The sequence below is a fragment of the Physcomitrium patens genome, chromosome 6, assembly GCF_059467195.1.
Source record: "Physcomitrium patens ecotype Gransden chromosome 6, ASM5946719v1, whole genome shotgun sequence".
Taxonomy (NCBI): Eukaryota; Viridiplantae; Streptophyta; class Bryopsida; order Funariales; family Funariaceae; genus Physcomitrium; species Physcomitrium patens.
In genome coordinates this window covers 9,585,979-9,601,053 of record NC_143415.1, presented here as the reverse complement: position 1 = coordinate 9,601,053, position 15,075 = coordinate 9,585,979, and the positions used below count along the sequence as shown (strand labels likewise).

The following is a 15,075-nucleotide window of genomic DNA, read 5'->3' as shown; positions in this document are numbered from 1 at the left end:
AAATATCAGAGCCATGGATAGTGTCAGTAATTTTTAACAAAAGTTGCAGCAATGAAAGATGCCAATATAAAAAAAAAGATCAAATAAAGATGTAATAGTAGAAACTACTTGTAATTAATTGTAGAATTGTCAAAAGTTTTGAATAGAAGTAATAATTAAGAAACTATAAGTGTTATAAATACTCTTAGAGGAGCTCTCTTCTTTTTCTCTCTTTTTCTTTCTTTCTTTCTCTTTCTCTAGTTTTTGGAATTTGGATATTTAGCAGTTAGTGTTGTAAACATTAATAGCTAGTTTGTCAAGTTTTTCAAGCATTTTAGCTAGAAAAAACTATGTATTATTTTATACTCAAATGAATAAAAGAGAGATAATTGATTCATTAGGTCTAAGATATTTGAAAATTTAATAATATTGAATAGAAGTATTGTACCAAAGAAAGCATTTACATCTTAGATACATCAATATATCATTGGTATGATTCTATGATGTGTCTCTGACTATCACAATCTATAAGCAAACAATGACATAATTGTAAGAAAGCTGATAAGACTATCAAGGTATATACAAACTGATGAATACTCCACATTGCCAATTCTTTATAAACTCAATATTATTTTGCAGTCTACAATCCATGATAAAATTAAGAGCATCTAAAGAGCAAAGAATGTCATAATGAGACAATAATGATATGAAAATTAACCTTAACTCCTATAGTGTAGAATGTATAATTATGTTAGTTTTTCTCCCACAAGATGCATTACACATAATTTTCAACTTTAGCTTCATCTAATCTATTGCTTCTTCAAGCATACATTGATTATTGTACCAAGATATTAATAATTAACATCCTATTAGGTTTATTAATTTTAAATGTGTATATAAGTAAATTAATATGTCTTCCTTGTCATGCAAATGAATCGATTGAAAGAGCACCAAAGGTTGGCAAAACTGCATGTGAAGCAAGATGAGATACATGTAGCAGAGAAGAAACAAAAGTCATTAAATCCAAGCCATCAAAAGAAAAATTGTTATCTTCTTACAAACCACATAATTTGTTTTATTGACACTCAAGATGATAATTTTGTATATTGGATGATGATAATTGGCGAGACAATTTCATGTCACCAAAATAACAAATGAGAAGTGAATATGCTTATACAAATCCATTGCTTTGGAAAAAATTGTATTTAAGCCAAATAATGATTTATCCTCTTTGTAACCCTAATATGCAAATTATTTAATCAAATCATAGAAGTAATAAACATTATCTAGATGTATAATTTGTTACCATATAAGATTACTTCAATTGGACTTTTATGATAAATCTTAGTAAGACAATTTGAAGCATGACAAGAAAATCTCAAAAGACTAAATAATTAAAAACTTAAAGAAGTTGACATGCACATACCACATCAAGATTGAGAATGTCACAACTATGCAATCCAAATTCTACATAATTATCTTGAAGTCTAAGCTATAAAATTGATGGCAAAAGCTGAAATAAAAATTAATGCATAACAATGAATTAAAGAATGTATTTTAAGGATTTATATTACTAAAGATAATATATTTTTTAACAATTTTTAGGTTTTCTAGTTTTTTTTTTCTTTTTTTTCTTTTTTTTCTTACAAATACATTAAAAATAATTTACATTGATTATTTTTTATTTGATTTTCTTTTAAGCCCATTTCTTTAGATAAATAAATCACAATTGAAAATATTACAAATACACCAATCACTCATAATCAAATATTGATAGTCTTTTGTAAAAAAATATATATATATTTACAATAAATAAAAATTTAGGAATCACATCATATTGGCTACTATTACCTATTTACAACATAGATTATCTCAAGTTTGAGTGATATTTTAATTTGATCACAAAAATAAACATAGTAGTTCAATTTTTTGATGATGGTTTTATAATTTTAATAACTCTTTATGTATTTTTGATAGTAGTAACATATAAATAGGTGAAAAAAATAAATAATCATTTATCTTCATGTTTAAATTTTAATAAAAAGAAAATAATACTACTAGTTATTGCATCATAAATATTATGGAGTCTGAGCTTTTGAATAAATATGGATGCAGGTATAGATACAAGTCAATTTACAGTTTGTTTATAATACAATGAATTCATAATCAGTTATATAAAGAAAATATTAAAATAATAATCATAATAATAATAATAATAATTAATTAATTAATAGTATAGATCATAGTTTTAATCATCGCTCAAAAACATTTATCAAGGTATATTATGTAAAACACTATCAATAATATATAATTTTGTTTTAAAATTTATATTTTTTAAGATGTATTTTTGACACTTCATTTTAATTTTTTTCAATAAAATAACTCCAAGTATGATATTTTTCAAGATCTTAATCCAGTTTTAAATGTAAAACAATCCAATGCTAAACATCTATGAAGAAACACATTTGATTAGATTCTATAATCTTATCTTTATACTTCAATTATATGTATATATGTATTAAAAATTGTTGTATCCAACATCAATTTTGTATTTGTACACATAATAATATGATTAGACAGAAATACTTACAATCAATGAAGGTAAAGAAATTCAAAAAGAAACTCATTAGAATTTCGTTGTAATTATATTTTTTTCTTTTTTCTTTTATTTTCTTTTATTTTCTTCTTCTTTTGTCATGCTGGGACGTAGTTTCAATGGTTCTGGCAAACCTATTGATAACGGCCCTAAATCAAACCTATATCTCAAATATTTTTTCAATTCTTAGTATTATGAGTTTTGTTAGATTCATGGGAATATTTCTTCCCACTAGGTGATGCCAATTTTTTTGTAACTCTTTTATTATTTCCAGGTTTTTTGTGCTTGATGGATTTATAATAAATTTTAACATAAATTAAAAATTTGAATGCTAAATGAACTGATTAATTTGACTTAAAACTGAAATTTATAGATCAGCTGTTTTCAAAAATAATGTTAGAGATGTCATTGTGAACTTACAACTCTACAGTCAATCTTACTAATGTATGAAGAAGAATGTATTATATTCATTTATTTTAAGGTTGAAAGAATTTACTATGTATGTTTGTAAAGTGATTTATTGATACTATTATGCTTATCTTACTTTTTTATTTTGATATCTTATGCAGTATTGACCAAACTTCAAAAAGAAAATAAATAAATTCAAAATGTGTTATTCAACTTTTATAGTTGCAAGTTCATCTTTTGGAGTTTGATCTTTTTTTTTTTACTTTTTCGTTTGGCATCAAATGCAGGTTGTAAGAAATACTATTTGATTTTTTGAAGAAGTTGATAGTACAACATGTAATTACGAAGTTAAACGTAACAGTTTTATACTGTATTTGGCTTGACACTGATTCCAAATCTACACAGTATTGAACCATTCTAAATTCATATGTCTCATGTGTATTTTTGTTGTGTGTTGATGCTTATTGGGTAAATGACATCATTCTTTAGTAACATCATTTATTGTCAAAAACATCTACAATAAGATTTGTGATAACTTATTTTTCCAAAAAGCCTTTCAAATCTAAATGCAACAGGGTTACTTTTCTATTCTTGCCATATTCGATTAAATTCCAAAATATAGTTTATTTCTTCTAAAAAAAGTATTTTGGTAAGATTTGCATAAAGTAAAATTGGAGCCAATTTTAATTTATCGTCCAATTTCCTCATAACCTCATTAAACTTCTTATTGCATTTGTGTGTGAGTGTACTTTTCTTCGTTTTCTTTTTTTTCAATCAACCTTGTTAATAGAGTTACAATTTTAGAACAATCTTTAGAAATAATAAAATACTTCAAAAGTTAACAATTTAGAAATATTGATGAAGTCTCGAGACTTTAAAACTGGAGATGTCTTTGCTGTGATTATTTGAAGCACTTGTCTAACTTTTCACCGAACCCACAACAAACGTTTTCGAAAATTCTCGGCATCTCCACTTTCCATGAATTGTGAAGTATCCCTGTAAATCGAGGCAGAATTCAATCCCTTCATTTCAAAGTTCAAGAGGCATAAGTGACCAGAATTTGTCGAAGTGTGTTCGAATTGTTTTGGTGCTGGCTTTAACTCGCATGTGGTCGATAGTCATGGGATCTGTGCATTCTCTACAACTTAGAAAAAAGTGAAATTTGTGCGAATGCTTAGGCATGGATAACTAATGGACTCATGGACACTTTTCTTGGGGAGTGAATCATATGATCCGTTTTTTGTGTTATTTTTGTTGATTTCCTCACATTCTGGCTCAGTTGTTGTGTAGCTTTCGTCCACCTTTCGAGAATTTCCATCTCCAGTTCCGAATCGTTTGCTGCTGGAACTATGTGGATTTGACAAGGGAAATAGCCAACCTGTTCGATCGGAGACAAGAGGCGGCACCACAGTTGTAAGGCCGCAGATGCAGGCTTCCAACAGATCATGCTTCCAACTGCCAGAAAAGTGAACGTCGTCTCATGGTAGAGTTCCCTATCACTTCACCTCACCTCGTGAACTACGATGGACAGCCTTCACAAACTTTGGGGCGTCTGCGGCGTATTGGAGCATATCCGTCCACACGAACACCTTCCAGTTTCCTGCACATACCGTATTTCGGGGCGTTTATGATACTCCCCTTCCCTTTGTGCAATTCCAAGATGGTACTCCTCCCATGTTGTGACACCATGCGGCAGAGCCAGTCCTGGACCAGGCATAGAGCTAGGAACAAGTCAGATAAGCTAGTGCTCGAGCTTGCACGGTGAAAAAGATTGTATACTTCCTTCGCTTGTTCACAGAGTTCATTACAACGACTCATGATACATTTTGCGCAAGGAAAATAGAACAAAATTTCTTACTTGAATTGGCAAGAAAAATTTGTGCTCGTCTTTCAGCTCCTCCTCCTCGTACAACTGGTCGGAGAAGTAGATTTGCCGGATGCGGCAATTCGCATTGATTGTCACACGTATCGTTTCAATGTATTTTGTGCCGTATTGACTTCGGACTAACTCAGCAAGGTCGACTTGGATCATATTCCAACCCTCAGCTAATTGCAATGGAATTATAGTTGATGTCATTCCATAACTTCGTATTGTGTTCTACAACCCAATCAAATGAGAGAGAGGGAGAGAGAGAGAGCAAAGCAAAGCAAAGCAAAGCAAAAAATGGATAACTAACTAAATGAATACTACCCACAAATTTAGTACATGAATAAGCAAATTTTAGGGCTCCTGCAACCCTGGGTCGCGATCCAAGCAGGAGAACATTCTCAAGCAATCGAGTTGCGGAGAGAGGAAGTAGGGAGGATGAACCTGGGTGTTGGTGAATCGAAAAACGCGCTTGACACCGGAATCATCCAGCACCTCCACTTGGTACGAGTAGAAAAAGCGAAGGTGCTTGACGACGAGGACGAAGACGGGCAAGGTGATGGCGAGATGGAGGTGGGCGGTGCGAGATGATGGAGCAGGGCAGGTGATGGAGGTGGTCCTGCCATCGCCCCGCACCTCCACCACCGCTGCCTGCAGATCGTCGTCGTGCACCATTTGCACACTCCCCCATTCCCCCTTCTTCTCCTCCTCCTCCTCGCTCTGCCTCTTCTTCTGTTTCACTGCAACAAAACCAAAAAACACACACACCCCCCCCCCAATGCATTCATCCATTAGTCCATCCATCAACAATACATCCATTTGCAATGGTTTCATCCATCCATGGTTCCATTCATCTATGTGTAGTTCCATCCATCCATCATCTACACCCTTTCGTGTAACTCTCTTTGAGTGAGCATGTGATATAACCATGCAAGTTGTTGTTGTTTATAGAGTTGAGGATGCTGATTATTTATTGTGTGTGAGTTGGACGAGCTGGTAGATGATGATTCCAAGGAAGATAATAATACAAAATAATAATAATAGTAATAATAATACCTTTAGCGTCCCATATCTGTAGAGGCTTGGTCCTGTCACATGTGTTGCAACTTAGGATTCATTGCACACCAGTTCTGAGTATTCTAGTGAAAAATTCATATCGAGCTTTCAAAGTGTTATTAATTACCAGTGTTTGTATTTTGACATGGACACTCTACTATTATCAACACATGATTGTTGAAAATTCTTACTATGCAAACATTAGGCTTCAAAATGGAATTATTGCTTAAATATAGACATGTCTATGGTATTAAAGTAATTGTTATATGTATATATATATATATATATATAATGAGAGAGAGAGAGATCACCTTGGAAGAGCATACAATATTGAAATAAAATCCGTTTGAAACTCGTTTTGGAACATATTGAGAATTCAATATATAGCACCAATCATGCATAAACTTTCAACATGCACTACCAAAATTTCCAATTGTTACTTTTTCAATTTGTTTGCTTGTTTATATCAGGTGCACATGATTGTTAACTTTCTTATAATTCATGAAGGTTCAAATTCAGGTTCAATGTGTAAACAGTTTTGGAAATAATAATCATTACCATACTGGTTGTGCATTTTGTTATAAATCATAATATTTAGAATTCAATAAAATGAAATATAGAACCTCAAAAGAATAAAACACTTTTAAAAAATAATCTTCTATTGCACTTTGTACATTCAACATCAAAAATGTTGAGTCTGTGTAATTATTTCAAGATTAACATTTGAACTAAATTGATTTAATAGCCAAGGTGTATGTCAATAGTTGTGTCTCTTTGTGATTTTTATTTATTTAAAAAAAAATTATAGTAGAATTGCCTCTTCAACTTGAATTCTTGTCATAGAGGCATCATTGTCATCCAAGTTTTATCAAATAAAAATTCTAAAGCTGTGCAAATATCAAAATATTATTATGTAGATATAAAAATTGTTTCTATGAATGTGTAAGTGGGTGTATGTGTCCATATATATATATATATATATATATATATTCATCCGCACATATAACACTTTATTTCTAAATTTTCAATTATGAATACATGTATGCAATATTTTTGTCTATCAACAATAATTTTGATATTTTAAATTAAACGTACTTATAACATTATCTCTCTCTCTATATATATATATGATGATTTATCAGTGGTCTAATTTCATGCAAACATCTAAATATTCATCAAGTCATTTCTCAACCTCTTATGATTTGATATATTGACATGTATTTTGATATTTGCAGAAGATTTATATGTTTATTGATTTGCAATGTAAATGACATCATACTTCCATTGAATAAATTACAATAGCAACAGTTAGAGCTCAATATCTCCAATGAATTCTATATACTATCATCTACAAATCTAATCTACACCATTTCAGGCTTCCTTTTCTATTACAGTAGTACTTCATTATATTCATAATTGTTTTTAATAATATGTTTCATATTTATTTTCAAGTTTTATGGTATCTTTTTTGATAATGCAGTACTAAATTATTAAAATAATATTTGAATTGCATGTGTATTCTACATACTCACAAACATGCATTCATCTGAAGTGAACCAACTTGTATTTGAATTGATTTTCAAAATCTCAACCTTAATCGATAACCCTATGTACATATTAACTGTAAAGTACTTGTTATTTAGGACGTTTTATAAATTAAAAAGAAAAACTGGAACTTGAAATTTTAAATGTATCTGTACAACACAGGTTTCGAAAAAACATCAACAATCATATATATATATATATATATATACCATTCAAGCTCTTTAATGAATTCAGAGCTAATCATCTTACGTGGAATTTATTTATGATTTTTGTGTAGTTGAATGTTTAATTTTTTTTTCACATTAATGTACACACTTACGCATATATATATATATATATATATGTGTGTGTGTGTGTGTGTGTTGTTCATAGCGATGCATGGCCCAACAATCTAATTATAGTCCAGAAACATTAAAAGTTCTTAATGTCTCCAACGCCTGTGTCGTATATGAAGGAACCCGTTCATCCACAGCGCACATTCACTGGGCTTCATTGTCCACGAGTGCCCTAATCGCCGTGTGAGGTTTTCTAGGTCGACCCACCTGCCTGCTGCGTCGCCATATAATCCTAGACTCGTCTGCTCTTTAAGTAGTGTGTGCGATTCTAGGATTTCGTGGGGGTGATCAATGTATCCGTTTGAGTGTTGCGTTTAGTTTACGGCTTACTACTTTGTGCTATGAAACGAAACCAAGATCCTGCCCCGTTGCATCCCGAAGTTTATCGTAACCAGCTTCTCAGTTGTGAGCATGCTTCATGGATTCTCTTTTTGTTTTTGAGGACCTTCCCTCTTCTCGCTTCGGCTATGTATCGCCCGCAGGGTTTACCGTTGCACCACTCCCGTTGCTAGGAAATAGTTTAGCTTTCTTATCTCGGCTTTGTTTCTTAAACTTTGTACTTGGTATGCTTGCGTCGTTGAGGTATGTAGCGTCTTACATGTGATCAGGGCGAGTGTACATGATGCGAACCAACTATGTATCCTATGCACAGTGAGGATTAAACAAACGAGCTTTTTAAATCTGATGCATCCGCCCTACTTTCTAGGTCTGTTATGTGATTGGTAGTGTTCCGCAATACTCTCTTTGCATGGAAGCATTCGGTAATAGTTCGAAAGGCCTCTGGTATCTGGTGTTGCATGAGCAAGCCTCGAGCCTGTAATGATGCAACGCCTCGTAAAGGTTGCCGATATTTATTCGGTCAGGCGCGACGTGGGCTGGGCTGTCCCTTTACCATTACTTTTGTCCTGTCCATATTTGAACTGTGTCGTGTCTTTATTCGGTCTGGGTTTTCCGACTTGTATCGAGTTCTGTAGTCTGATGGTCTGAAGTTCAGAAATTCAGTCGCCCATCGAGAATGTACTGTCCTAGTCGTAAGTTGAGTTTTGAATGTGATGAGGAAGAATTGTCGCCCCAGTCCTATGTGAGTTTACAAGCTCCGTGAGGATTGACTTTTCAATAATCTGATTCGTTATTGTATGATACCATTCACCCTGAGGGCCCGTGGGTACAACTGTATCCGGAAACTTCTGGATGTTGTGATGTTCAAACTAATACCAAAGGTTTTCTTTGTTTTTGTGAAGCTTGATTATAAAACTTCCTGCAGGCTACAGGAGGATTCTGTGTAACACTTTCTTGGTTAATCAGTTCCATCATCCGCCTTCGTTTGAAGGACCAACCCTGGAGATGAATCTTTGTTCAGAACACGTTTACTTTTTTGAAGTGCACCACTACTCGTAGAATTGAAACCGAAACAACTATTGACTGAAGAATTTGTGAATTTTTCTACCGTTTGTTAAGAAGAATATTCCACTAAAAAAACAACTTTCTCCAGAGAAATTTGCACTAAGTTAGTTTTGGAAGAGGTACAATTGCCATCCATTCACGACAATGTATTTCAATCTTAACGAACAGTTTCGTTACGATAATAGATAATGTATTTCAATCGTAGTGTCCCACTTGGGTAGAACCTATGTATTCATCCAGATTATTTTTCTTTCTATTGCACCCTTTTCACTTTCATTAACATGTTAATTCTAAAGTAAGTCACTGATCTTGTATGCTAGTTTACATACATACATATGTATGTATGTATTAAAATTTACATATTTACTGTTAATTTGTACTTTGTGGTACATTATTTTGTCAAATATATATGTGTACAATTTTATAATGACCTCAAACATACTATAATCCTTTTTATGATAGTCAATGAATTATATTTACTTGCACAATCTCGTTATTTTCAATTCAATTACACTTACTATAAACTACATAATTCATTGTTATGCTATTTTAGTCATATTATGAATATGCAAATTTTCTTTTCACATGTATACAGGGAAAACTTTTCGAACTGATCAAAACCTGTCCAATTCTATGAATAAGTATAAATATCTTACAATGCAGATTGTTGCTTGGGTTCAAAAATAATATTTCAGAGAAATCCACCACTGTTTTGTATTATGCAGCACATCAAATAATAACACTCCGTAAATTGAAGAAATGAAAAGAAATTAACTAATTTCATCAGTACAATGTAACAACATATTTCACCAAGACTAAAAATAGATTAATAAGCACAAAAAATTGATCATAATTTGGAAATTACAGACGTTTATTGAAAATGTGCATGTAACTATCAAAATGATGTAGGAAAGGAATGTGAATCGAACCAACATATTCTCATGATTTAATTTGAGATAAAAGATTCAAACCTATGTGTTTAGGAGAAAAGCACAATATCATTTATTTTTGAGGAATATTTATTATAATTTGATTTGATGAAAAACGTTTCGGTGAATACTATAATTTATTTTTCTTTAGTTTAATCACTACAATCATCACGAGATGATCTAATATTATAATCTATTTTTTTAGTTTTTGGCAATGCCTGTAGATACATCTACATAAAGAAGTGCAGCTCAAGTTTGTAATTATTTTTCAATAAAAACATATTTTGGGTTTATTCACATCTTATCATTAGAATCGAAATTAATTCTTCAATTTTTTTTATAGAAATTAACTTGAAAATGGCATGTTATTGCAACTCCATTCAAAATCTCCATGTACATACATGCAGATACAGACACACAATATTATATAATTACGTATTTACACGAACAAATATTGTTTTTATTCTTGTACTGCCCGTAAACTCGAGAACTCTGTGGTCAGCGTCTATATGGCTGCCCGCGTTCGCCATGCCGAAGGGAACAGAAGGGGATGCCAAAGGGAACAACAGGCGGCTTGGTGCTCGTAAAACCCTAAACCCCCCTAAGCCCTAATCGTGTCCCCTGCATTGCTCCCTCCTCCTTAACTGAGCTTTAGGCCTTCTCGACATCCCCTCTGTGGCTCTCTCATTCCGTTTTCGCAGCCATCGTTCCACCCTTCCTTATTTCCCTCCCTCCATTGCTTGCCGTAGCGGTGTCCACCAAGTTGCGGCAACTATGAGGCCGCCATTGACTAGAGGAGGCGGGGGCTTCAGAGGTGGTCGGGGCGATGGCGGAGGTCGTGGTGGAGGCCGTGGCTTCGGAGGAGGCCGTGGGGGACGAGGTGGTGACAGAGGCGGACGAGGGATGCGCGGAGGTGGCCGCGGTGCTCCTCGAGGAGGTCGTGGAGGAGGCCGTGGAGGAGGTCGTGGTGGTGGCATGAAGGGAGGAGCCAAGGTTATCATCGAACCTCATAGACACGCGGGTGTGTTCGTTGCAAAAGCCAAGGAGGATGCGCTCGTGACGAAGAACCTCGTCCCCGGAGAGAGTGTTTATGGAGAGAAGAGAATATCCGTCGACAATGAGGATGGAACCAAGACGGAGTACCGAGTGTGGAATCCTTTCCGGTCGAAGCTCGCTGCGGCGATATTGGGTGGTGTGGACAACATCTGGATTAAGCCTGGAGCTCACGTGCTTTACCTTGGGGCTGCCTCTGGAACGACTGTGTCTCATGTATCTGATGTTGTTGGGCCGTCCGGTATTGTGTACGCCGTGGAATTCTCTCACCGCAGTGGGCGTGATCTTGTTAACATGGCTAAGAAGCGTACTAATGTTATCCCCATTATCGAAGATGCTAGGCATCCGATGAAGTACCGCATGTTGGTCGGTATGGTGGATGTTATTTTTGCTGATGTAGCGCAGCCTGATCAGGCCCGTATCGTGGCAATCAATGCTCACAACTTTTTGAAGAATGGTGGGCATTTTGTTATCTCAATCAAGGCAAACTGTATCGACTCAACGGTACCTGCTGAGGCTGTGTTTGCCGCGGAGGTGAAGAAATTGCAAAAGGAACAATTCAAGCCCGCTGAACAAGTCACACTCGAACCATTCGAGCGTGATCATGCCTGTGTGGTTGGTACTTACCGTGCACCGAAGAAGGCCAAGCCTGCTGCCGGTTCATAGTCGTTAGGTATCGTCAATCTCAGTCTCTTTTCTTTTTATTCCCCTCCGAATGCTAGGTTGTATGTGGTTGATGAATGCTAGAATGGAGTACTTCTTCCAAATGTGGAATACATGTCCATTCGATGCTGAAACCATTGCTCGTAGTTGCGGGTCCACTTTTGTTCTATATTTTGGAACCTATAGTTTTTACTAGAACGTCAGATCTTGTTTAGCGAAGGGAGAACTGCAGATTTTCGGCTGGGTTGCCTGTGTTAGTTATAGTTCTAACCGTAAGTCCACGTCGGAGGAGGCTGATGAATGATGACGATGTATAGGCCTATCTGAATGAGATTTATAGATTGATGCCTCCTGGATGTATTTGTTTGGAATGTGGACGTCATTCATGCTGTAGTTAGTCTGTTCAAGAGATTGGTGTAAGATGTCTTGGTGTTCTAAGGAGAGTTGAGACATTTTTTAGCCCTAATCAATAGTATGTCAGCGTGCTGAATTTTGATTAATTGCAACGATTGTTATTTTCTAATACTGTCGAAGTTGGAATCCAGATAGTACTGATGCCGTCAGAGCTGACTTGTGCTCTGGATGTGCACGTTGTTATTGTTATGATAGTTGCGTTTATGTTTTCTCATCATTAGGTTAGTAAATGAATGCTGCGCTGCATAATCAAAGCTCGATAACTCGCAAGGATCCTGGCCTACGATGAGCTAGACCGTGCAGCAACTGATGACCAGCTTTTATCTAGAAATCAGTATCTTTTGACAGTAGGGTAGTGAGAGATACATGGGATGTGGATATCTCCTGGAATACCTATGTTAGATTTGAAGAATACAAGGTTTACGAGGAAAAACTGCATCATCCAGAAGTTTTGTAGTTGATTTGTACTCTGCATTAAAGAAATATGCAAGTCATTCCATTTCATGTACACTGCAGGAGCCTATGTTAGTGAATAACAATGTTTTCCCTCACCCTCACATGTCCTACTTTATATTAATTTAAATGCTGTCAGTTGAAGCCGTACCCTCAGTGTTTAAACTCGTTCACTTTCGGTAGTTCGCAATCAAATTCTCCTTCAGTTGAAGCCGTACTCTCAGTGTTTCAACTCGTTCATTGGCCTGTTCTTTGCCGCTTAGAAAGGCTTTCTCTCAGTAATCACTGCAATTAACAGTATTCGCAAGGCAGATATGATAATAGTATAATATGTGTTTATATGAATTATAAAAATAAATATAGAAGTTCAAAATAGAACTGCAATAGAATAAAATATGCTATATGCATACTACTATTGATATTGATTGTATGTATGGATATATAGTCCAAGTAGTTATTGCCTCTTTAAATAAACTTTGATACAATAAAGACTATTTGAATGTAAGATTGCAGCTTGCTTGGATTACAAATGGATGTCAATTAATAGAAATAAAAAATTCCACCATAAGAAGCAATTCTATATAAAAAGAATTTGAGGAGAAAAGTCAAAGAAATTTATTTCTTTGTATCCACATTTTTTTTAATTTAATTTTAGATTTTAGATCCAATATTTTATTTGTGATTTGGAGTAATTGACCAAATTGAATCTTGTATCTAAGTGTCAAGGACAAGAACTTGATAAAAAAAAATAAACAAGTGAGACCTTTTTCAAAGAAAGATGACAAAATAGAAATAATTAAATATGTATATTAAGAAAGAATGGAATGGCTATTGCCAAAAGACAAGAAAACCACAGATACTTGAAACTAGACTAGAAGTAAGAAAGAATTGACAAGACTGAAGAAGGCTTCACTCTTGCCTCTATATATACTATCTACCTAGGAGCTACGTGGCGACATTCCATAGGACCTCCAAAAACATATTGATTTTCCACAACACGTATATTAACTTGCAAGGCAAGTTTTCTATGTAGGCGCCACATAATTAGCTTGTTTCGCAAGCTACTAACATGTGTAGCACATGGTTAACTTGTTGACTAAGTTTTTAAGCTATCAATCAAGTGTAAATACATGTAAAGTCAAAGCAACATCTATGAAGTTTCTAGGAAGATTCTCTAGAAGATATTATGAAATTAATCTACTTTTGTTTACTTCTACCTATTCATATCACCTAGGTAACAATTATAGTAAATATATGTTTGTGACATTACCCCCCTTTTTTAGAGAGGAGTTCAACGAGGATCGATAATCACATGTCAAGAAATTCTAAGATGCGGAAAATTATATTTGCTACATACTCTGATCTTTGTTCTCTTTGAAGATGATTGATAGGGCCTCTCAACCATCGATAGTGTCCCATACCAAGGCGGGAAGACCACCCAATTATTTGATTGTTGTTGAGGCCTTCATAACTTCCTTCAAATAAAACTTTTAAAACACCGTTATGTGTTGTTCCTACCTCTAGTAAAATCACCAAATATTGGGAGTCCCTTCCAACATCGTGATACCAAACGCGTTGTATCTTACCATCTATTTGAGGGAGAATATGTCATTCTTGAGGATCTTCATCTCAATTACGTCATCTTGAAGATTGTAACAATCATAATGTCTTGTTCGACAAGTCAACAAACGAATGCTCTTGAGTCAAATCCGCTCGTTATTTGTTCTCCATCTCCTCAACGTCACAACCAAAAAGAAGCTATAAACAAGAATTGAAAGTAGAATGTTATCTTACCTAGATCTTGTTTCTTTTATAAAGAAGGTTTTCGTCTTGATTTTGATGGATGTTGTCGATGAAAAGCCTCCATCGCCTTTGTTGCATTTGTAAGATTCTTTACTAGCTCCTATGTGCATTCACTAATATCATATCCGCGCCAATGGAGAAGATATTCTAATTTATTTTGGCGCCGCCTTGAATTTAGGATTTCTTCTACTTTGAACTCTTCATTATTATCTACTTCTATAGGAGGAGGTGGAGCTTGTCTTCTTCTTGGTATGTCCATTGTCTTGTATGATTCAAGAAGAGACACCTAAAATATTCGATGGATTTTCATTGATTTCGGAAAATGATATGCAGCTGGATTAATTTGTATAGAAATAGAAAATAGTCCAAGCCTTCGATAGTCCAAGTTGTCACAAGGATGAGTGGTCTTGATATTGCGACAAAGTAACCATACCTTGTCACCCATGTGGAATGGTGGTTGTTCCTTTCAATAGACATCCGCATTGAACTTTAGTTGTTCTTGAGCTTCTTTTAACTACGCCTTCATTGTTGCATGTAGCTCTGACAAATGATTTGACAAATCTTCCGCTG

General features: G+C 34.5%; 2 protein-coding genes, 1 long non-coding RNA gene and 2 other non-coding genes across 11 annotated transcripts; 4 read left to right on the top strand and 1 right to left on the bottom strand.

Annotated features, from left to right (window-relative positions):
- Positions 1–3,197: 3,197 nt before the first annotated feature.
- LOC112283305 (cilia- and flagella-associated protein 20) lies at positions 3,198–6,693 on the bottom strand. Of its 6 annotated transcripts, none has more exons than XR_002970068.2 (6): positions 6,218–6,693; positions 5,907–5,938; positions 5,295–5,590; positions 4,842–5,081; positions 4,494–4,704; positions 3,198–4,361 (listed from the first exon to the last, which is right to left on the bottom strand). XR_002970068.2 is itself a non-coding variant. In XM_073534985.1 (6 exons), exons 1-5 carry the CDS (start codon positions 6,271–6,273, stop codon positions 4,502–4,504), a joined length of 810 nt encoding a protein of 269 aa, XP_073391086.1. In that variant the 5' UTR covers positions 6,274–6,693; the 3' UTR covers positions 3,198–4,361; positions 4,494–4,501. The 6 variants fall into 6 exon arrangements, 5 of the variants coding, with proteins under 5 accessions (XP_073391086.1, XP_073391087.1, XP_090107309.1 ...); XM_073534985.1 differs by having other exon boundaries at positions 4,494–4,687; XM_073534986.1 differs by having other exon boundaries at positions 3,198–4,704.
- A 4-nt stretch (positions 6,694–6,697) lies between these two features.
- LOC149989145 (uncharacterized) lies at positions 6,698–7,213 on the top strand. Its single transcript, XR_016503310.1, has 2 exons — positions 6,698–6,848; positions 7,142–7,213. It is a non-coding gene; the product is annotated as an uncharacterized LOC149989145 (long non-coding RNA).
- A 1,186-nt stretch (positions 7,214–8,399) lies between these two features.
- On the top strand, positions 8,400–8,477 carry LOC112284147 (small nucleolar RNA SNORD36). The gene has a single exon (XR_002970321.1). It is a non-coding gene; the product is annotated as a small nucleolar RNA SNORD36 (small nucleolar RNA).
- A 354-nt stretch (positions 8,478–8,831) lies between these two features.
- On the top strand, positions 8,832–8,914 carry LOC112284145 (small nucleolar RNA U31b). The gene has a single exon (XR_002970317.1). It is a non-coding gene; the product is annotated as a small nucleolar RNA U31b (small nucleolar RNA).
- Positions 8,915–10,736: 1,822 nt separating this feature from the next.
- LOC112283807 (rRNA 2'-O-methyltransferase fibrillarin 2) lies at positions 10,737–12,757 on the top strand. Of its 2 annotated transcripts, none has more exons than XM_073534939.2 (2): positions 10,737–11,845; positions 12,471–12,757. In XM_073534939.2, the coding sequence occupies exon 1, from the start codon at positions 10,894–10,896 to the stop codon at positions 11,836–11,838; it is 945 nt and encodes a 314-aa protein (XP_073391040.1). In that variant the 5' UTR covers positions 10,737–10,893; the 3' UTR covers positions 11,839–11,845; positions 12,471–12,757. The 2 variants fall into 2 exon arrangements, with proteins under 2 accessions (XP_073391040.1, XP_024378775.1); XM_024523007.3 differs by having other exon boundaries at positions 12,381–12,757.
- Positions 12,758–15,075: the final 2,318 nt, after the last annotated feature.

Excerpts from the sequence above, each read along its gene's own strand:
- LOC112283305 (XM_090251183.1), bottom strand. The coding sequence starts at position 6,273 with ATGTTCCAAAACGAGTTTCAAACGGATTTTATTTCAATATTGTATGCT. Across the intron at positions 5,591-5,906 it reads ACAGATATGGGACGCTAAAG|TGAAACAGAAGAAGAGGCAG; the intron begins GTATTATTATTA and ends GTTTTGTTGCAG. Across the intron at positions 5,082-5,294 it reads TTCGATTCACCAACACCCAG|AACACAATACGAAGTTATGG; the intron begins GTTCATCCTCCC and ends ATTGGGTTGTAG.
- LOC112283807 (XM_073534939.2), top strand. The coding sequence starts at position 10,894 with ATGAGGCCGCCATTGACTAGAGGAGGCGGGGGCTTCAGAGGTGGTCGG.